The 22,754-nt window shown below is 41.9% G+C and overlaps 3 protein-coding genes across 3 annotated transcripts; all 3 read left to right on the top strand.

The window, feature by feature from the left end:
* The first annotated feature begins 2,510 nt into the window (after positions 1-2,510).
* Positions 2,511-6,854, top strand: LOC4342643 (hydroxyproline O-galactosyltransferase GALT6). The gene is made up of 7 exons (XM_015789197.3): positions 2,511-3,392; positions 4,281-4,513; positions 4,618-4,905; positions 4,984-5,112; positions 5,237-5,410; positions 6,011-6,118; positions 6,200-6,854. The coding sequence occupies exons 1-7, from the start codon at positions 2,567-2,569 to the stop codon at positions 6,407-6,409; spliced, it is 1,968 nt and encodes a 655-aa protein (XP_015644683.1). The 5' UTR covers positions 2,511-2,566; the 3' UTR covers positions 6,410-6,854.
* A 9,467-nt stretch (positions 6,855-16,321) lies between these two features.
* Positions 16,322-18,810, top strand: LOC4342642 (probable prolyl 4-hydroxylase 6). Its single transcript, XM_015789486.3, has 6 exons — positions 16,322-16,632; positions 16,719-16,823; positions 17,783-17,840; positions 17,945-18,120; positions 18,207-18,267; positions 18,381-18,810. Exons 1-6 carry the CDS (start codon positions 16,381-16,383, stop codon positions 18,686-18,688), a joined length of 960 nt encoding a protein of 319 aa, XP_015644972.1. The 5' UTR covers positions 16,322-16,380; the 3' UTR covers positions 18,689-18,810.
* A 150-nt stretch (positions 18,811-18,960) lies between these two features.
* On the top strand, positions 18,961-21,548 carry LOC9267482 (uncharacterized). Its single transcript, XM_066312153.1, has 2 exons — positions 18,961-20,229; positions 21,039-21,548. The coding sequence occupies exons 1-2, from the start codon at positions 19,961-19,963 to the stop codon at positions 21,076-21,078; spliced, it is 309 nt and encodes a 102-aa protein (XP_066168250.1). The 5' UTR covers positions 18,961-19,960; the 3' UTR covers positions 21,079-21,548.
* Positions 21,549-22,754: the final 1,206 nt, after the last annotated feature.

Genomic DNA, 22,754 nt, shown 5'->3' with positions numbered 1-22,754 from the left:
ACTGGCCTTTTGTTACTGGCGGCACGCCAACGAAAACCTAATTTGGCCGCTAGCAAAAATCATTTTCCTAGTAGTGCGATGTATGTTAATTAGCACATAATTACATACTTAATTTTGCTAATACTGAGTTAGGAGAGGGACAAGCTAGAGATATGATGCGAGCCATGTACATGGAGAAAGCAACTCATGAAAATTTCAACTTCCAAATTAACTCCAATGCAAACAGAAAATGAATATGAAAAATAGTAGGATATCTTTTATACTCCATATAGCATCGTTTCTAAAAGTCAAGATTTTCGAACAAATGGAGGGAACATTACAAATTCCATTTCTAATCATGAACGCGTGTTTGAGAAAAGCTGGGAACAATCCAATAATTCAGTGTAGCACGTTGATCAACAGGATGACCAAACCGGAAGTCTAACGTTGCCAGTCTCGTGTCAACATTAGATGGTGTAGTGGTGTACTCTTCATAATAGCATTTTTCTTGGGAAATGTTTTCATATACACCATAACTAAAGGGCTCATTTAAAGAAAATCTTGACAACCAACAAATGCCTTACAATACATTTCTTTTATTGAAGAAATCTAGCTACGAATACACTTGCCTTTGGACCAATCTCCTTATTCCAAAATGCTCCCCTTCTCTCGCGTGAATAAATGGTTGTTACTTCAGCGCGTACGACGAAACATGTTATACTCCCCCTACCTAAATATATTGATTTTATTAAATATGTTTGACCATTCGTTTTATTCAAAAACTTTTGTGAAATATGTAAAACTATATGTATACATAAAAGTATATTTAACAATACATTAAATGATAGGAAAATAATTAATAATTACTTAAATTTTTTTAATAAGACAAACGGTCAAATATATTTTAAAAAGTCAATGGTATCAAATATTTAGGGTCGGGTGGAGTATTAGTTTTTCAAAAGTAGAGTAAGATGGAATTATTTACTCATGATCTAATTGCTTAGCTTTAACATATGATCACCAATTCTAAGATTAATGTGGAATTTGGATGATTAAAACTGACCGGATTAAGACTATATATTCCAAGTAACTACAACTATACGTTTGATAACTTATCCTATGCTATCTACGTATTGTATACGGAACTTATTAGTTAGATAAACAATTGTTTGAGTACTCATTGAATATCAAAGCTAAAAATAGAATTCAATAACCTGTAACAAATTATCTGTCTTTAACCGTTATTAATTCCTCCGAGCAGAAAAAGAGACGGTTTCTCCGATAACATGTAAAACCCCATAACATCTACTCCCTCCGTTCCATAATATAAGGCACAACTATTTTTTTTAAATGTTCCATAATATAAGGCATGCATGCATACATATAATTAATTAGGACCTTTTCTCCATTAAATTATTACTTTTTTAAATCCTCCATACTCAAGATCTCTAATTCTATTGGATGCATGCATTATATTTATTAGAGTGATCCAAACTAGGAGATGATAATAATTGTTTCTTGGTCTTTAGGTTAAGGGTGGTTGTGCTTTATATTTTGGAATGGATGGAGTATCTATTTAGTAATTGCTTTAACCAACACAACAACGCTTACCTCCTCCCATTCGAGTCTCCTGTGTCACTCAACGCGCGTCATTGATGTAAAAGGTCGTTTTTTAATGAGTTTGTGACAACTGCAGCTTTAATTCTTCAAGCAGTTGAGTTTTTTTTATCCTGATTTTGAGAAGTTATAGTTGTAAAATTCAGAAAACGAACTCAAGACATCTAGATTCTCAGAAGCTCATATAAAGTGTTGTTTAGAGGAGTTTCTAGCTGCTATATCTTCTCATAAATCCCCATCTCCACTAAATAGTTTTGATTCTTAGAATCTATAGTTACATAGAATTCATAGAATGAATTAGAAGCTTAGAAACTGAAAAATTCATCTTCTCATTCTAAAAGTTGATTACCAACTATCCGTTTCTCATAATCTTAGGAAGTGTTTATATGCAGGGCTGTAAAGTTTTAGCGTGTCACATCGGGTATTATATAGGGTGTCGTATGGGGCGTTCGGACACTAATAAAAAACTAACATCAGTAAACCACGAGATGAATTTATTAAGCCTAATTAATCCGTCACTGGTATATGTTTACTGCAGCATCACATTGTCAAATTACGGAGCAATTATGTTTAAAAGATTCGTCTTGCAAATTAATCATAATTTGTACAATTAGTTATTTTTTAGCCTAGTAGTGCTTAATAATTCATACTGGTGTTCAAACGTTCGATGTGACAGGGTGAAAAATTTTAGAGTGGGATCACCTTAATAAGCTTTAAAAGCGTGCGTGTGGTTGTAGAGCTCACAATTCACATGTGCTGCCATTGCGGAGTTGCGGTGTTTGGTGTTCCACCCGCCGCAGCTCACCACCGCTAGCGCCAGCCTCCCAACACACAACGGTCAGGTCCCCCGATCCCCGTTAAGTCCAATCCCCGACAGGTATTAGTACCACCCCGCATCTCCCCCTCCTCCACTCGAAACGGCTACTTCCTCCCCTTCCTCCCCCTCCACCACCTTCTAGAACCTTCCACGATGCCGCCGCCGCCGCGGAAGCGCCTCGGCCGCGCGGCCCTGCTCCTCGCCGCCGCCGCCTACCTCGCCTTCCTCCTCCTCTTCGAGCTCCCCTCCCTCGACCTCTTCCCCTCCTCCGACGCCGCGGCGGGCGCGGCGATGCCCACCCACCGCCCACGCCGCCGCGAGCTCGAGGCCTCGTCGTCGTCTTCGGCGTTCGCTTCCCCCGTCCTCCGCCGCCCCGCCACGGCGGTGTCTCCCGCGCCGGCTTCTGCTGCTGCCGCGGCGGCTGGGGCGCTCCCGATCTTCTCGTCGCTGCTCCTCCTCCCCCGGCCCAACGCGACGGCCACCCCGTTCGACGGGACCGCCGCGGAGGCGTTCGCCGCGGCGAGGCCGCACCTCGACCACCTCAGGACTGCTGCTGCTGCGGCGGCGGAGGAAGCTTCGTCGTCGTCGACGGCGCCGACGTGCCCGACCTCGATCTCGGTGCACGCGGACGGGTTGCCCGGGGACGGGGTGAGGACGGTGGAGCTGCCGTGCGGGCTCGCGGTGGGGTCGCACGTGACGGTGGTGGCGCGGCCGAGGGCGGCGCGGCCGGAGTACGACCCGAAGATCGCCGAGAGGAAGTCCGGGCAGGAGCCGCTCATGGTGTCGCAGTTCATGGTGGAGCTGGTCGGGACCAAGGCCGTGGACGGGGAGGCCCCGCCCAGGATACTCCACTTCAACCCCAGGATCCGCGGCGACTACTCCGGCAAGCCGGTCATCGAGATGAACAGCTGCTACCGGATGCAGTGGGGGCAGTCGCAGCGCTGCGAGGGCTACGCCTCCCGCCCTGCCGACGAGACAGGTGAGCTCGCAGCGCGGAGATCGAGCTCTTCTGATTCATTCCATTTTACTAATTTCATTCGGTTCGATTTGATTTGATTTGATTTGATTGGATTGGATTCGGATTTGCTTCAATCAGATCGTCTGGTGGTGTGATTCCATGATTGCATTCCGTTAGTTTAGAATCGGCAAATTCGATGTTGATGATCTGGAGTTAGGTGTGAAGGGGGCGGTTTGTTAGTTAGGAAAAATTAGAGGCGTCAACTTCAGTGGTCTAAATTGCGTGGAATAGCTTTGCTTGGTGGAAATTGGCCAGAAAGGTTCAGCCTTTGGCAAGAAATTTCTAGAGAAGGGCTGGGTTTGTTTACCAATTTCTGGAGAATATTTTGATGGTGATTGTGTTTGACCTGAAACCGTGTCTGTTGCCTGAATGTCGAGTTTGACTTGATAACGTGCTGCGGTGTCGGTGGGAAGTGTTAACTTATTATTCTTCTCTTTTTCTTCCTCAATTAGAGGGAGCTCAACGGGTTGATTGCTTAGTTTGGCTTGTAATAGCCTAAACGTCAAATTGGTTGCAATTAATCTAATTTAGCAAATATTGTGGGAGTGTAGAAGCTTCCAACTTGCAAGCATGCTTGATAACAGTAGGTCTATTTTTTGAATGAGCTATACCAGAGTTTGTTCTAAAAAAAGAGAGCTATACGAGAGTTGCAGCGAGCATCTTAAAGCTTGCAGCATCTCATAACTGGGCATTCTTCAAGACAAAGTTGGAACATCATTTTTTGCAGCAGATCTAGTTTCTTGTGATACAGGAAAAAGACTTGTACTTACAATTAAAGTTACACTGAAGATCTCTTCTACTTTAAGAGTGTAGCGACTTTGCTTCATGGTGATGTCTTTGGTCTTTCAGTTGATGGCCAACTTAAGTGTGAGAAATGGATTCGTGACGACGACAAGAAGTCTGAGGAATCGAAGATGAAGTGGTGGGTAAAGCGTCTAATTGGTAGGCCAAAGGATGTGCACATCAGTTGGCCATACCCCTTCGCAGAAGGCAAGCTGTTTGTTTTGACTCTAACAGCTGGTTTGGAAGGTTACCATGTCAATGTTGATGGGCGGCATGTTACTTCCTTTCCTTATCGCACTGTAGGTTTTTCTTAAAGCATCAAAAAGTCATTCAGTTGCATGAGTTCTTGAGCACCATCCTGAGATCTCCATAACTAATTTTGCCCAACTAATGGTCTCTGCAGGGTTACACTCTTGAGGATGCAACCGGCTTATCTCTGAATGGAGACATCGATATCGAATCCATTTTTGCTAGTTCCCTGCCCAATTCGCATCCTAGTTTTGCCCCAGAGAGATACCTTGAAATGTCTGAACAGTGGAGGGCACCACCACTACCAACTGAGCCTGTTGAGCTTTTTATTGGTATTCTTTCAGCAGCCAGCCATTTTGCTGAGCGGATGGCTGTACGGAAGTCGTGGATGATGTATACAAGGAAATCGACTAATATAGTAGCTCGGTTCTTTGTGGCTCTGGTAACTATCGATTGACTTAATGGTTTTACTACTCTTTTGAGTAAATTCATAATCTAACCAATTAAAGTAAATTTACAGAATGGGAAAAAGGAGGTTAATGCAGAGCTGAAAAGGGAAGCAGAGTTCTTTCAAGACATTGTTATAGTTCCTTTCATGGATAGCTATGACCTTGTTGTTTTGAAGACCATTGCTATTGCTGAGTATGGGGTAAGTGAATTGAACATGTAGGACTGTTTTGTTATTAGACATTAGCTGCTATCCCATCTCACATGCTTCTCTGCGTTCCAATTTATCCATATTTATGCTCATTTAATTTGGTCTGTTTATGCAGGTGCGAGTCATACCCGCAAAATACATCATGAAATGTGATGATGATACATTTGTTAGAATTGACTCAGTACTGGATCAAGTGAAGAAAGTTCGAAGTGATAAGAGTGTGTACGTAGGAAGCATGAACTACTTCCATAGGCCACTAAGATCTGGCAAGTGGGCTGTAACTTATGAGGTAAATTGTTCTTTCCCTTATTTTAAAGCAACTACTATGAATATCACATTAGACAAGTGCAACTTGAAAGGATATTGTGTTGTGAAACATGCAATACCCTATTTGCCTTGCAGTTGTGTTTTCATATGCTTGCTAGCCAATCATTAGATATTCACCAACTAGCACATGTTGTTCTTATTTTCTCTTCTTCTTTTGATGAAATCGTCGACATGCATACCATTGTTCATGTTTCCCCTTTTATATGACTATGAACCATTAGCCGTGCCACTAAATTATATTCAAATATATAGTATCTTCACATATTTAAAATCCATGTTAGCTTGGCCCTTTGAACAAGGCAAACATGCCGGTTGTTCAAATTGTACATATCTCATGAAAAAGCTGGCGCTCAATCTTCTGCACTGTCCTTAGCTGTCAGCTTTTAGCATAAGAAATGGATGAGACCTCTTCTTGTCATCATATTGGATAGCTTCTTTTATTTTTGCAATAGTAATATTCTAATGTTGCAATGATAACTCCTCTTGGCAGGCATCATATTAGATAGTTTTTTTTTTTGGCAATTGTAATATTCTAATGTTGCAATTCTGATTCTATTTTCAGGAATGGCCAGAGGAGGCATATCCAAATTATGCCAATGGACCTGGCTATGTAATTTCAGCCGATATTGCACGCTACATTGTATCTGAATTTGACAATCAGACACTTCGGGTAAGCATCAACTGGACCTAGTATGTCCTACCGTACATCCTGCTGTAACTTGAACTAAACTGTAGTGTATTTCTGTTTCAGCTATTTAAGATGGAAGATGTAAACATGGGCATGTGGGTCGAGAAGTTCAACAACACGCTTCGGCCGGTCGAATACCGGCACGATGTCAGGTTCTACCAGTCTGGCTGCTTCGACGGCTACTTCACGGCTCACTATCAGTCCCCTCAGCACATGATCTGCCTCTGGAGAAAACTGCAGTCCGGAAGCTCACGGTGCTGCAACGTGAGATGACAATGGCAGCAAAAATTAGCCGTATTTTGGAGCAAATAGAGACGATGTTAACTCGTAAGCTCAGCTCGCTGTTGGAACACCAGAAAATCATCAGCATTCAGCGATGCTGACGGTTCGGAGGAGCGCTCATCTTCTGGACTGGACCTGATATATGATTCGTTCATTCTTTTGGTCGGTGGCTCCGTTTCAAGCTGCTGATTTCTGACACCTGATCAATGATGTTCTTGCCTTCTTGGGGATTCTTTCGCCTGTTGATATTTATACTCGCGTCAAATTTATTTGACCTAGGAATTTTTGAGGCTGGTGGTGGTGGTGGTGGCGGCGGTGGTATGCCGGCGGCATGTTTTGTGTATAAAAAGGATTTTATGAGTTTTACTGTTTGTGAGTATATATTCGGTGGACTCCTATTGGCTGACACTCTTACCATTACTGTTTTTATGAGTTATTTTTAGCTGGGGAGTGTTATTAGAGAGATCCTTTTGAACGGGCAGTACATTCGTGAGGGAATTCAATATATAAAAATATAATTTATGCTTAAAATACTCTTAATAATAAAATAAATCATGACAGAATAAATCATATACATGTAATTTATTTAAATATGATGAATGGTAAAACTTAATTAAAAAAAATCAATGGCATTAAACATTTAAGAGATGAGGGAGATGAGGGAGTATGTTTGATGAATGTAGTCCCTATGCTTAATTCATTGCTATGTCAAAATACGTCCAATTTTTTTTATTATGACAGCAAGTTGTAACCCTTTCTATTATTTAATAAAGAGTAAATTGCACTTATGGTACAACAACTTGACATGTGAGTGTGATATAGTAGAGAATTGAATGTCTGGGTGCAACAACTTAACAAGTAGCGCGTTATAGCATAAGAACTTTGACAATTTAGTATTTTGGTGCATCAACTTGGCTAAGTATATGCTAGGTAAATTTTTTTCACCATGTCAATATGCTATGTAATCCTACGGATATTATCATATTACCTTATAATATTGAATTTAATCTTTAAGAATTATACTGCACATACAATTTACATCCAATTACCTTTTAATTTTTTTTTATTTTCTTCACCTTCTCAAATATCAATCGAAATATAATAATTTCTACATCAGTTTAATTGACTTTTAGGAAAAAAAATATAAATATGCTTATACAAATACACTACTGTATATTGTCAAAGTACTTAAAAATTGAATCTATATAAAAAATGCTCTAAATAATTAAGTTGCCGCATAACTTGTTAATTTATTGTATCAAAATTATAGCTATCTTGCAAGTTGTCGTATTTATATGATCACTTATAAAGTTATTGTACTAAATTACATCTACATATCAAGTTTTTGCACTAGAACACTCATTTCTTAAGTTTTTGCACTAAATTGCACCCACCTGCTAAGTTGATGTACCGTGGGTACAATTTACTCTAAAGAATAAATCTATTCTGTTTCGATAAAAAGAAACTCCTATTCTGAGTTGTTTCAGAATTCTGTTTGTTGATATCAATTGAATCTTTTTATATTTTATTCTCTCCCCAAAATTTTTTTTTGTATAGTTTAGCCGAATTTAACTTCAGTGGAATGGATTTTCCAAAAAGGTTCAACGGAAGGGAGTGAAAAATAACGAAGCAGCACGCATGGTATCATATGATGAGTTGCACTACTCTTCTCAGTTCAGACTTCGGACTGCATATAACATGGACTGGGCTGGACAACATACTCGGCTTGGTAGCTCACTTGGCTTGTGAACAGCTCGGCTCGTTGAGAAATGCTAACAAGCTGAGCAAGGATTGATTTTTTTTATTTTAAATTTTATTTATTAAAATATTAAAAACACAAATTTTTTAAAAAAGGTTTACAAATCTACACCCTAACTCTCCTTGAGAGGGCTTTTTTAAAAACGCACTTCCAGAGAGCATTTTTTATAACGTGCACACATGCATTGGTGTGGTCCAACGGTTGCGTAAATATTTTACAGATGACCCTTGCAACTCTCTAGGAGGGCGGCAAGGGGTCCGCCTGTAAATGGCCAACCACGATTGTTTTGCAGGTGGCTCTCTTTATAACCCTTTGGGAGGGCAGCACCGCGGCAAGGAGGTTGCCTGCAAAATGACCGGCGACCCTCCATGTGGCCATTAGAATACACTAACGGACGTGTGCCACGTCACAAAAACATCCTCAGGAAGGGTGGCATTAGGGGTGTAGATTTGTAAAACTTTTAAAAAATATATTTTAAAAATATTTTAATAAATAAATTTAAAAATTTAAAATTCAGATTTAGCTCGGTGGCTATAACGAGCTAGCTCGCAAACTGTTGACGAGCCCAATGAGCCAGAGAAACATTAGGGGAATAAGTTCACTTTCGGCCTCTCTATTTGTCGCCCAGTTCGATTTTCATCCCTAGACCACAAAATTGGGTACGACCCGTCCCCCAACTTACGAAAACCGGGCAAACGAGATCCCTCGGCGGTTTTGGCTGACGTGGCGCCTATGTGGCTTGTTTGACTAGGTCTCCATCCCACGTGGCATTGATGTGGCGCTTACGTGGCAATTATATCTCGAAAAAATAATAAAAACCGTGGGCCCACCGGTCAGCTACACACAGAAGAATAATTTAAAAATAGTGGGGCCCACGTGGGCCCACATGTCAGCGACAAAAAAATAAATATGGGCCCCACAGATCATCCCACGTGGCGGGATCTCCGCGGGCGCACCACCCCGCTCCAGCACCAGCACGCGGCCGCCGCCAGGACCGGCCAGCGTTGCGGCGAGCGGGCACCCGCCATAGGGGAGCCATTGGGGAGCTGGAGTGGGCACCCGCCGTGCTGCCCCCTGAGGAGTGGACCAACCTCACCGCCGCTGTCGCGCACGAGGGCTCCGGCTTCTACGTCCTCGCCGTCCTCCGCCGTGAGCGCCGCGGCGGTCGCTCCTGCCGTTCTCTGCCATGAGCGCACGCGACGATGGTGGTGGAGGTGGGTTACGGTGGAGGGTGTGTGCCGCTCCCTCCTCTCCCGCCGGCGCCGCTCCCTCCTCTCCCACCACTGACGCCGCCGCACGTCGCTCCCTCTTCTCCCGCCGGCGGCCATCGGGGAGAAGGGCGGCGGACGGCTAGGCGAGCTCCCTAGCCTACCGGTGAGCGCGCGTGTGCCGTTCCTTTTTCTCCTGCTGCTAGCTATCAGGGAGGAGGGCGGCGGACAGCTAAGCGAGCTCCCTGGCCTACCGGCAAGCACGTGGAAGAGAGAGATGGCTGGCGGCCACTCTTCTCCATTTCTACCGCCGTCGTTGTCGCCGGCCGCATCCCCTCCCCCCAACGCAAGAAAGATGAAGAGGGGAGAAGGGAGAGAGGAAGCAGAAGAGGAGGGGTGAGTTAGACTGACATGTGGGCCCACATGGGCCCCGCTATTTTTAAATTATTCTTTTGTGGGTAGCTGACAGGTGGGCCCACAGTTTTTATTATTTTTTCGAGATATAATTGCCATGTAAGCGCCACGTCAATGCCACCTGGGACGGAGAACTGTTCAAACAAGCCACGTAGGCGACACGTCAGCCAAAACCATCGAGGGACCTCGTTTGCCCGATTTTCATAAGTTGGGGGACGGGTCGTACTTGGTTTTACGGTCAAGAGACGAAAATCAGAGTAGGCGACAAATAAAGGAACCCAAAGTGAACTTATTCCAACAGTAGGAGTCCAGGACCAGGGCCCAAGCAAGAAAAGCCCATTAGTGAGGTGGAGTCAGGTCAGCCGAGCAGCCCCTTTCAAATCAGCTTTGTTTGTCCTTATGCCTTTGATATTTATATACTTGTATTTAATGAACTAATGCTAATTTTTAAACTCTTTCTATAGGAGGTAGATGATGAAAATCATTGAGTTTGTGGAGTTCCCACATTGTGTTGTGGCAAGCAGCTAGTAATTCTGTGATGGTCTTGATGCTGAGGAGGATGGTGTTGTCTTCAACTCTTGGTGTTGCTTGATGGAAGGGAGATGTTACTTGCTTGTTTTGGTGTTGAAGTTGGCAACTTGGCATGTAACTTGTGTGATTCTATGATGGTCTGATGGACCTGAAGTTCTGGATTGTAATATAGTACTATCTAATCTAGTTGCATGGCAACTTGCATTGTGGCATATTTGCATGGACCATGGACATGTTATTATGTTAACCATGGACTTGAAGTTTTCCCTATTACATATTGGATGGACATGTAATCTGCGCACAAATGTTGATATGGCTGACGAGCTAAAGGAGCTGGCTGCTGAGCCGAGCCGAGCTAACTCGATATCCACCACCCCTATATATGATCAAATGCATGCTAACTGCTAATGACTGTTTGAGTGGTACATATTCAGTTAAGCGCTCATTCTGTTGAGGGAATAGTAACATTTTTCTAATATTAATCAATTAGTAACGTCCAATTAAGCACAGCAGCGTAGAATTGTTGATAAGGAAACTCTGGTTTTGTTTTTGTGTGTGTAGGTGGGTACGGAGTAACTAATAAATGGAGGCCCAAATGATCCATTTGATGGATTGAGATCTGCCTGTAGCCTACCATTTCAAGCCCATTGCACGTGAGAGTTCTGACCACTTAATTGTTTGATTTCTATCCTCATACGACGCCTCCAACTGAAAGTAAAAGTTTACTTCACAAATTGTGCCAGCCATTTGGTTCATCTCCTCCTGCGTGGCAACCACAAATATGCAAGCCTCCTTCGTCACCGACAGTACATCTTCAGAGAGAATCTGAGTTTTCATGGTTTTGTCATGGAAGCCTCAACCTCCAAGCGGAGGCCCTTTTGAGTATACTTCCTTGCGTTTTCATCTGCAGTTACTCTTGGTTTTTTCGTCACCATTGCAGCCATGGATCTAGCTTGCTATCTTGTGGAGAAGAGAAGGACTTGATTGAATTTTCTAGTTTCTTAGGAGTCCTTCCTAGCAAATTTCAGGAGCTTATGTTAATTTGGCTATCTTCGTGGGGCCCTTTTGCAAAACTGGTTGTACTTGCAATTGATTTTCCGCTGGGGATAAGTCATGTGATATGTACTTAGTTATCTATAATCAATAAAATGCATGAGTTTTTTTTTAAAAAAAATGTTCTCCTTAATAGTTAAAAAGTTAAACGGTTCATTCTGCCTCCTTCGTGATTTTCTACGCTGATTTTATCTTACATGATATCGTTGGCTTTATCCACTTTTCATGGACAGAGCAGAAATATAAGGCCCATCTATTAATGAGCCCTTCGTTCTCTTCCATTTCCATTTCCATCTCCCTCTCTTCTCCCTCCAGCAAAATCCTGCTAATACCGACCTCCACCACCGCATCGGGGCTAGAGACAAGGCCGACCGTTGGCTTACGACGTGCACCCATGGCTCCTTAGCTCACGTAGCGGTGGGACACAAGAGCAAGACAAGTACATTGACCTCGTCCACCCACATATGGACTCAACGACGTTGAACTCACGAAGCGATCTTGGCGTTGTCTGCCACCTCTCCTTCTCGAGCTCTGGCAGATCGATGTTGTGAGAGAGGAGTGAGGATGAGGGAGAGCATGATACGTGGGCCAATACGATATTTTTAATTTTGCTAGGAGACTTAGGCTTTAGTTCTTTTTTCCAACTCGAAACTTCAACTTCCTCAATTTCCGTTAGCACGCTTTTTAAACTGTTAAATACTCCCTCCATTTCAAATTGATCATCATATAATTTTTTTGAAAATATTCCTAAATGATCATAATATTTGTGTTCACTCATTAAGTCTATTCGTTATTTGTGCATTGGGGTAAATGAGCATTGATGTATACATCCATACACACAAGTGTTTTGATTTGCTATTGGCTAAGAAATAGTGGGGATTGTGCATGTATCAAGTTTATTGCTAAAGTAAATGTAGCATGAGAGAGTTATTATATTTTTTTGGTCTTGTGCGCTCATGTAATATGAAGATCAATTAGGAATGGAGGGAGTAATGTGTTTTTTTGCAAAAAATTTCCATATAGAAATTATTTAAAAATCAAATAAATTTATTTTTCATGTTTATAATAATTACTCCCTCCGTCCCATAATATAAGAGATTTTGAGTTTTTGCTTTTAACGTTTGACCACTCGTCTTATTCAAAATTTTTTGAAATTATTATTTATTTTATTTGTGACTTACTTTATTATCTACAGTATTTAAAGCATAACTTTTTGTTTTTTACATTTGCAAAAAAAAAATTGAATAAGACGAGTGGTCAAACGTTGCAAGCAAAAACTTAAAATCCCTTATATTGTGGGACGGAGGGAGTAATACTTTATACTAATGAGCTTTCTCGTTCTGTGCTCGCTAAACATCTCTCTCCAAAAGGTGAGAACGAATGCAACCATATGTGGTCATATATACTTTTTATTTTTTAAAGTAAATTTCACAAAACTATAGAAATATTAACCAAATTATCTCAAAACTATATATTTAAAATATTGTATCACAAAACTAAGTTTTTTTTAACATTAAATATACCACAAAACTATAAATTTAGTAACAAAGTTATCACAAAACTATGGGTTTAGCACTAATTTAATTAGAAAAATTGGACGTTTATAACTCAATCATACTATTAGTGCTAAACATTTAAACCCTAAAGATGTGATTTTTATGATAATTTTATTATTAAATCTTTAGTTTTGTGATACTTAGCCTTAAATTTGTAGTCTTGTGATAAATCTATTGTTAAATATGTAGTTTTATAATACATCAACTTAAATATATAGTTTTGTGATAATTTGATCAAAGTATTCGTAGTTTTGTGAAATTTACTTTTTTTTTTAGCTAGAATGCCACATAGCCGTTACGTTACATAAAAGACCAGATTAAAGTGTCACTTAGATATCACATATAACAAAACCACCATCTCAAAAGTATACAAGGAGATAAATTAATCCGATTTTACCAGTTGTGGAAGCCTTTATAGCCGATAGTACGGTTTGTGAACGTGGATCAAACTAACCACATAGTTTAAGGACGCAAAATAAACCTTTTCCAACGGGAAACTCTCTGATACATCGATGGAACACGCAGTTGAGACTTCAGGGACATATGAAGGAGTTCACCGGAGGTCCCTCAACTTAACAACGAGATTTTTTTAAAGATCCCTTAAACATAAAATCAGAAATGTGTACCCCTAAACTCACACAAACCATGCACTCAAGATTCTATGGTAGTATATATGGGTGGTTTCGCTGACGTGGCTCCTAGTCAGCAAAAAAATTAAAGAGTAAATTGCATCTCCGGTACACGAACTTGTTAGGTGAGTGCAATTCAGTGTACAAACTTGTAAAATGCTCGTTTTGGTACATGAACTTGTCTGCTGCGTGCGGAGGAAGGCGAAAAGGATACTACATAGCTAATCTTATTGATTTAGGGGTTGATTAGGATACTAGTAAACATATATCTGAGAAGGTTGATATTGACATACACCTCTTCAATGAAAAATAGAATAGGATATAGTGATAGTATAAAAAGTTTAAAAAAACTGAGCAATAATATAAGGGTTAGAAATGTATGAAAGTCATCATTTCCATGATAAAGGATACAATTGAGACCAAAATTATAAATATTGCATGTCTTATGCATACTCACTACACGTATGCATGTCACATCCTAATCAACATCAGCTTATTTTGGTCCTTGTTCGCATGAACTAGACAAGTTCATGTAATGAAACAAGTATTTTATAAATTTATGTACTAAATTGCACCTACCTAACAAATTTGTGTACCACCAATGCAATTTACTCAAAATTAAAAAAAGTACATAACGCCCACATGTCAGCTGCACATATTTTTTTTCTTCTCTTTTCTTCTCTTTTCTCTCTTCTCTCTTCTCTTCTTCAAGCCGGCGGTGGGCGAGCGCCGCGGCGGAGCGCTGCTGCAGAGCAGCAGGGAGCGAGTGCGGCAGCGAAGCGGTGGCGGGCTGCGGGCGGAGCACACGGCGGACGAGCGCGACGGCGGCGAGGAGGCTCGCACGACGACATCGGGCGTCACTGAGATGCGCGCAGCTATGGAGTCGGCAAGCTCGTCGGCTGGTGCGGCCTTCCCGCGGCAGATCGGGCACGAGGCGTGGGACGAGAGCCACATGTCGATGCACTCCTGGTGGAGCTGCCTCACCATCTCCCCCTCGTCGACAGCGCTGAGGCAAACCGCGCACTCGACCGACGCCGCCGTGTCCGAGATCTCGCCGTTGTCATGGGCTCGCACGTACGGGAACGACGGGAGGCACGCGATGGTGGCGGCGTCTAGGCCGAACCTCGGCGGCGTCGGCCGCTGCTGCTCCTGCTCCATGACAAGTGGACGATCACGCCGACGACGGGCAATGCGGAGAGCTCGAGAGCAGATGAAGATGGTGATGAGGAAGAAGCTCAGGGCGAATGACACGGCCAAGGCGCCGAACAACATCGTGGTGCTGTAGCATCCGGAGGCGCCCGCCGCCGAGCTCACCTGCTGTCCGCTCCGCCCGTAGCCCACCGCCGCATCACTGTCGCACTTGTCCACTGCTACTCTGCCGCCGCGGCGCTCGCCCGCCGCCGGCCTGAAGAAGAGAAGAGAGAAGAGAGAAAAGAGAAGAAAAAAATAGGTGCAGCTGATATGTGGGCCCCATATATTTTTTTTAATTCTTTTTGCTAACTAGATTCCACGTCAGCAAAACCACACATATATACTGCCATAGGACCTTGAGTGCACAGTTTGTGTGAGTTTAAGGGTACAAATTTTTGGTTTTATGGTTAATGGACCTCAAAAAATCTCGTTGTTAAGTTGAGGGACCTCCGGTGAACTTATTCCACATATAAATACATTCCATAACATGCATATGACCTTCCACAATACTTCAAATCTAGGCATTTCTTTCGATTGAAGAAATTTTAAAGGATTTTCCTTAGGAAATAAACTAATTTATATCAAATTTATGTAAAATTCATGCGGTTTAAAGGATTTGAAAATGGAGCTCTCAACTCAAATAAACAAACCATTTTCTAAAGAAAAAAAGAAAAAAAATGAGCATATGAACAAACTCATGCAAAATTGATGCTCTTAACACAAATTAGACAATCGCAAAAAAAGAAAAACACACAAATTAGGCGATCTACTCCGGTCATCAGGTCAATGCCCCTGATGCCAACGCAAAGTCCACGAACCAGTTAAAATCCACAAATTTCACTGCCTCCATGTCAGTAGAAAAAAAGGATAAAAGAAAGCTTCGAGTCAACTCCCTTTATCCTGCTTTGTTTCCTTAAGTTTCCGCCATGCGAGCCTAAAACCATACGCATATGTATATAACCTTCCAACCTAAATTCAAATCTAGATCTTCGGCCGAGTTTAGTTCCAAACTTTTTCTTCAAACTTCCAGCTTTTTCATCACATCAAAACTTTCTTACACACACAAACTTTCAACTTTTCCATTACATCGTTTCAATTTCAACCAAACTTCTAATTTTAGCGTGAACTAGACACACCCTTCTTTAGATTGGAGAAACTTTATGGGACTTTCGAACAAATTAGACTAATTTATATGAAATTTATGTAAAATTCATGCATTTTAAAGGAGGAAAAAAGTCAGCATAGGAACAAACTCATGTAAAATCGATACTCCTAACACAAATTAGACAATCTACTCCGGTCAACGCATGTCAGTAGAAAGAGGATTAAAAGCTTGGAGTCAACCCCCTTTACCCCGCCCGTTTCCTCTTGTTTCCGCCATGCCGTGGGCTCAAACCGCCGGCGCCGCCGCGCGCCGGCGACCAAAACCACCGGAAAAAGAAAGTCAGAAAAAAAAAGTAAGGCTCAAATCCACCGTCGCCGCGCGCCACCACCCCGCGGGCGCCTCCGTCTCCGGATTTCACCCGGTATAAATCTATGACCGAGCCGACGCGAGCTTTCTTGCGTGTTGTAGCTGGAGTGTTCGAAGGAATTACTGGCTGGCACGCACGCGCGCACGGGCATGGTGGCGGTGGTGATGATGGCGATGAGGAAGAGGATGCGCGGCGCGCTGCTGGCGCTCGCGCTGCTGCTCACCGCGACGGCCGTCGTGCCGCTGCTCCTCCTCGGAGAGGCCGGGGACGACGGCGTCGGGGCCGTCGCCGCCGCGCCGCCGTTCAACGCGTCCCGCGTCAGGGCGGTGTCGTGGAGGCCCAGGGTCTTCGTCTACAAGGGGTTCCTCTCCGACGACGAGTGCGACCACCTCGTCAAGCTGGTCAGCACCTGCTGCAATCATAGATGCCACCACCATGGCTGAATCCTATCTGCGTCTCGATTGATTGGTGTGTGTGGTTGGAGCAGGGGAAGAGGAAGATGCAGAGGTCGATGGTGGCGGACAACAAGTCCGGCAAGAGCGTCATGAGCGAGGTGCGGACCAGCTCCGGCATGTTCCTCGACAAGCGCCAGGTACTACATTTTTGGCTATATATCTGGACGCCATAAATGCTTATATTTTAGGACAAAGGCAATAGTATGTCTTTTGCTACAAATGACAATGATCTTTTAGATATTGTGTTGTACCATGTTCATATAGTTTGTGGGAAATTAGTATTTTTGGTGGCCACAAATTGCCATATTAATTGGGTTACAAACAATTTTTGAAAAGAATTTAAAATGGTTGCACAATTGCAGCGAAAACCGATAATGCATTTGTATTGTGGGGAGACAAGTCTGCCAGATTAACAGCTACAGTTGCAGTGAATTGATTTCTAGTTAATCTTCACGAGTTACTACTGCTTAAAAGATAGTATTTGAACTGAACAAAAAACTATTTTTTTTGTGTGAAATTCACTGTTAAATGGACCTCATCATTGCAACTAGGTTCTGACTTGCTGACATCTCTCCTGCACACAACGGTCCATTTCCCTGCATTTCTTCTCCAACTTTTGTCTCTAAATTCATCCCATCCAATCGCAATTACTGGCAACTGTTCAGATCAACATGTTCACAGGATCAATGCAATTCCTGTTGCGATGCAATGCCGCAATTACTGAACACATTTAGATCACCATCAGTGGTCTGCTGTACTAATACTGAACCTGGGTATCCGGCAACCGGTGAACATACAGGCCGGCGTCAGTTACTGGACCACTGGCTCTCCTCTGAGCAGCAGTTACTAAGGATGCAGATATCAGTAGCATCCATCCATCCATCTATTGCTGCAGGAACTGATACTTTCTGGCTTAGCTAGCATTAGCAATTGGAATAGTAGGGACCAGATTTGGTAGTAACAGTAGTTAGGAGATTTGGTAATAACAATGGTTTGATATGCAGTAATTTGTTTTGTTGCTTGCTCTCGTACTTTCTAATGGATTCTGTCATTCTGGGGTGTAATGTAATGGAAATGCGTTTCTTGTTTTGTGAAGGATCCAGTGGTGAGCAGGATTGAAAAAAGAATTGCAGCATGGACCTTTCTTCCTGAAGGTAACTCTTCTGGGCTTCCTCAGATTGTCTCATTGTTTGGTTCTATTGATTGTTCAAGTAGCAAGGTTTTCCAAGTTAATGTTACTGCTATTTTTTTTCATCAGAAAATGCTGAGAACATTCAGATACTCCGATACGAGCATGGGCAGAAGTATGAGCCGCACTTTGATTATTTCCATGACAAGGTCAATCAAGCACTGGGAGGCCACCGTTACGCGACGGTGCTCATGTATTTGTCCACTGTCGAGAAGGGAGGCGAGACTGTGTTCCCCAATGCTGAGGTAAATTTCAAATATCACGTCCTTCACTTTTCCAAATCCAAATGATGTATGAGTTTTTGTAACATTGCTGGTGCTAATCAATTTAGGGGTGGGAAAATCAGCCCAAGGATGACACTTTCTCTGAATGTGCACAAAAAGGATTGGCAGGTAATGGTTACCTTTTGAAGTGTTTTAAATGTGACACCTCTCTAGGCTCTAGTTTCTCTTCAAAAACTGAAACATAACACACTTGGAATATAACCAGGCTAGTTTAATTGCAGTGAAACCAGTTAAAGGCGACACGGTGCTCTTCTTTAGCCTTCATATCGATGGCGTACCGGACCCGCTCAGCCTCCATGGGAGCTGCCCAGTGATAGAAGGTGAAAAATGGTCTGCACCAAAGTGGATCCGTATCAGGTCCTATGAGCATCCTCCTGTCTCAAAGGTGACAGAAGGATGCTCCGACAACAGTGCACGTTGCGCGAAATGGGCTGAAGCTGGAGAATGCGAGAAGAACCCGGTATACATGGTAGGTGCCGAGGGTTTGCCCGGCAATTGTCGGAAGAGTTGTGGCGTTTGTGATTCCTAGGATGTGTTTATTTTCCTAAATCTGATGTTTGTGTCACTTGCTGAACACTTGATTTGTACATACTTAGAGCATTTTCAGATGAAATAGGTAGCATTTGAATTTTCAGACAGTGAACAGTAGCATACTATTTCTTCAAAAACAACGGCTTACATCCTTTGCACATGGTTTTGAAATCTCAAGTTTACTTCTAGTGGAGGTGAAGACTGTGAAGTAAGTTTTGGTATTTTACTGATGCAGAAATGGAATCTGTCCTTCTGGCAACAATGCTACTGCCTGTTCCACTTTAATTTTGTTGGCTTGCATAACAGTGGATTTCAGTACAGCAGTGTGTCAGGCTGTCTCAAAAATAACAAACTCCTTTGGCCCTTTCCACAATATAGAAGTTCTATGGTCTTTATCTCCTGCATCAGCCTGGCTTTTAGACAAGGAAACTTTGTTTGTTGCTACCTCAAAACATGTTTCTAATCCACAGAGAACAAGTTTAGATCCTAACAAAAGTTTTGTTCTACTGCATGCGAAAAATCGTCGAATTAGTGTACATTTTCAACAGTAGACTGAAAATGTCCTTGCAACGATCATGTAATCCATGTAGGGCTTATGAGAACAGTGTGATCCATGTAGTCACAATCTAATAATAAGGACAGTGACATATCACCTGAAAGTGGTAGATGTGTGTATTTCTTCAGGGTGCTTCACACTTTGAAGGATCTGCTTTTGGACCTTGCTTTACCAGAGCAATCTCTCATGTGTCATGCCTCCTCCTAGATTTACTCAAACTTTACCTTAAACACTTTTGTGTAAACTAAATTATCCTCTAACTTGGTTTTGCTCCAAGGGTAACTAAGTAATCCCTGATGGTCCATCAGACAGCATTTTCGGTTTGCCATCTTAAAACTCCAATTGGCTCTTTTTACCAATCAAGATCTAAGAGAAAGAAAAATGAAACAAAAGAAGGAAAACAACATAACTCAAAAAGCAAAGGACAAAAGCAAGCATGGCCTCACCTCCTTTGATTTCTACCATGCCTCTTCATTAGCTAGGCCCTTCAAAAGCACATCAGAGCCAGCAGCTCAAGGAAGAAAGAAGCTGAGAAGAAAACCAGAAGCAAGAAACACATACCACTGCCTCCACAACAATATAATGTGCTGAGACAAGAGAGAAGAAGCCTCACATTTGAGGGGGGGCTTTCCTCACTTGCACCACTCTATGAGATGCTCATAGAGGGGTGGTGGTGGTGGTGACAATACCCCAAGATATAGAAATTAGGGTATTATGAGCAGGTTTGCCAGGTCAGCGAGGCGGGTATCAGCGACAACATTGGCCATCCTATTTGGAGGCCTCATTTTGGTGTCATTGTTGGTGGAGACAAGCGCGAAACCGCCGTCTCCGGGGAGTAGTGTTCTTGGTGTTGGGGGTAGAAGGATGATGATCAATGGAGGACTAGTTCACAGTCACAGGAGCTTGGAAGATTTCAATGCTGGTGATGCTTTCAGCAGCATGAAGAGGAGGGTGCCAAATGGACCAGATCCAATCCACAACAGGTAACTTTTATAGCGTGCAAACATGAGATGTACTGCTCTTTTTCTTGTTCCTCTTCTCCTTTTTTCTGTTTCACCAAATTTAGTCAGAATGTTAGCTTGAGATGTGTCAACTACAAGTTTTTTTAATGGCCTTTTAACTAACCTTCCATGGATCTCTGGAAATTCTTATTGATAATAAAAGATTAATATAGCAGAAAAGTATTGTCGATGCCTAATCGTGTTATCTGAGGTGCGGTCTTGTTCAAGAACACCTTAAGTTTTATACTGAAATCTTTCTATCCCACTTCAGTCTAATTTAAAGAGCATATATGTTTCAAATTATGTTCATGCTTTTTGTTTCATCTTGCTGAGTATAAGCTGGATTGGCTTTTGAAATCTCTATTTGTTCAATATAAAATGAACTATATCTATGTCATTCCATAATATGACTTCTTTATGGAATTAAGCTTGCTTGCCATATCGAAATTTAATACTGTACAAGTTTGAAAGGCATGACTTAAATTTGATTGCACAATGAAAACAATGTATAAGATGGTCACACTATTTGTATTCACTACACAAACAGTGCTCATGATGATGTATGCTAACCTTTTAATAAAGGAAAACAATTACTCCACCCAATGAACACCCTGCATGAACCTTATCATATCTGAAATGATTAGCCAACATGCATCTAGCACCCTTAACGAACTACTACTCATCAATCAGAGCAATATATGTGTGTCACCTTGAACATTATACTTGCAGGCTTTCAATTCCTTCCTTTATTTACTCTGGTTTTCTAATGGTCTTCACCTTGAATTCTTCAGAGGAACTGGAGAATCAGGAAGATCACCAGGCCGAGCGTAGGTAGCACGCGCCCCGATCGATGGAAGCTTCCGAAGCACTTCTGTGGATTAGATCATTGTGTTGGAAGAAAGGGAGGGAAAAACAGGAGTTCAGCATTTGTGGTGGGTCTCTTGCAGGATGCTGGTGTAACTAGGGGAAGGTGGCCTATGCTGTTCTAAGCACTGGTATTTAAGACAATTTTAGGCATAAAACTTTAGCTTTCTTGAAAACAAAAGCTATCCTACTGATTGGGTTTTTAAAGAGAGCAACATCAAGCTTCCATCTCACAAAATTCAGCATCAAAGGTTCTTGGCAAAGGGATATGGGCAAGAGCTCCTTTCTTTCAGTAGTGACTTTGCACATGTTTGTAGTAGTGTTGATTCTTCTTTTTCTTTTAAGTCTCATTTTTGTTGTATTGATTAGAAAAGCACATTGCAAGTTTGCTATAGAGGAAAAGGTAAAGATAAGATGAGCAATAATTTCCTGGCTTTGTTTCTTATCTTGTGATGAGATGTGAAATCCATTGTAGTTTGTGCCCTAGAACCAAAGCAAGGTAGACCCACTTACTAAAGATGCTTTTGGTTTGCCAATTAGCATGCTCCACCTGCAAATAGCATTATCACTTGAGAGCAACTGGAATTGTCTGCACAATATACGAACAAGATTATAAAATTAGGTATATTTCAATTTTACATTACTTAATTGCTAGTTGATTTCCTCAAAATATCTTTTCAAGATACATCTCCTTTTCATTCTTCATATCCATATTTTGTAATTTCTCTAGTTCTACATCAAGCACTTCCAACAAAATTACTGTGGTAAAAACAGCAAGAAGCATTGGTAGAAGCCAAGATGCCAAGCTAAAGAAGAGAAAAGAACATCCAAGCTGCCAAAGTAACCATGGATTCTCTCCAATGCACATTTTCTTTTCTTTCCCTTCCTCTGTTTTCTCTCTTCTTTTCTTGCAGGAGTGTAGCTTTGAACAGCCAAAGTTGCACCCTGAATGTGGCCTAAAAGCAAAGCTTGTGTGACAGTGTGAGGAAGACTGATAAGAAACTCTGTCCTTGGTTAAAAGATGAACCTTCTTCTTCTTGGGGCTAATCTATTCTTTTCTTGACCAGTCTTCTTGTGTACTGCATCTGGGAGAATAAGATGTGTACCAAGTGCCTTTCTCTGTATCAGATGCATACTAAAGTGGGGACAAAAGTGTGTGCAGTTTGTACTGCATTTTACAGCCAGCTTAGGGAAAAGTTTAGTTACTCTCTTGATCCAATTACTTACTATACTTGGATCCAAGAAATAGTGGGGATTTTCAGAATTTTTGGGGAGTTGATGAATCTACTAAAATTTGAAAATAATAAAACCAAGCAAGTACCCAAGGCTATTAAACATCCTGTAATCTTGTAATGTTGTGTTTACCTTGTGACAAGGAGCAAGCCACAAAATTTCTTCTTCTTAAGAAAAGAAATACTACATTTCATCCCATATTTATTGTATATTAGTTTTCACCATGAGGACTTTCACATATTTGAACTAAATCTTACAAAATCCCTATAAAACTCCTGGAGTTCCAAACAAACCTTAAAATCCAAACCATATATACTCACATTTCCCTTACATAGACCAATGCTTTCATCCTCCCTGGCAGTTCTGAGTTCCTTGTTGGCACAATATCATTTATTGTGCAGCATAGACCC

The sequence above is a fragment of the Oryza sativa genome, chromosome 7 (assembly GCF_034140825.1).
Source record: "Oryza sativa Japonica Group chromosome 7, ASM3414082v1".
NCBI classification, from domain to species: domain Eukaryota; kingdom Viridiplantae; phylum Streptophyta; class Magnoliopsida; order Poales; family Poaceae; genus Oryza; species Oryza sativa.
The sequence above is the reverse complement of the archived record's forward strand: the minus strand, read 5'-3'. Positions and strand labels throughout refer to the sequence as shown.

Coding starts and splice junctions, on each gene's coding strand:
- LOC4342643 (XM_015789197.3), top strand. CDS start 2,567: ATGCCGCCGCCGCCGCGGAAGCGCCTCGGCCGCGCGGCCCTGCTCCTC. Junction 3,393..4,280: donor CCGCCCTGCCGACGAGACAG/GTGAGCTCGCAG, acceptor TTGGTCTTTCAG/TTGATGGCCAACTTAAGTGT. Junction 6,119..6,199: donor TTGACAATCAGACACTTCGG/GTAAGCATCAAC, acceptor TTTCTGTTTCAG/CTATTTAAGATGGAAGATGT.
- LOC4342642 (XM_015789486.3), top strand. CDS start 16,381: ATGGTGGCGGTGGTGATGATGGCGATGAGGAAGAGGATGCGCGGCGCG. Junction 16,633..16,718: donor GCGACCACCTCGTCAAGCTG/GTCAGCACCTGC, acceptor TGGTTGGAGCAG/GGGAAGAGGAAGATGCAGAG. Junction 16,824..17,782: donor TGTTCCTCGACAAGCGCCAG/GTACTACATTTT, acceptor TGTTTTGTGAAG/GATCCAGTGGTGAGCAGGAT.
- LOC9267482 (XM_066312153.1), top strand. CDS start 19,961: ATGAGCAGGTTTGCCAGGTCAGCGAGGCGGGTATCAGCGACAACATTG. Junction 20,230..21,038: donor CCAGATCCAATCCACAACAG/GTAACTTTTATA, acceptor TGAATTCTTCAG/AGGAACTGGAGAATCAGGAA.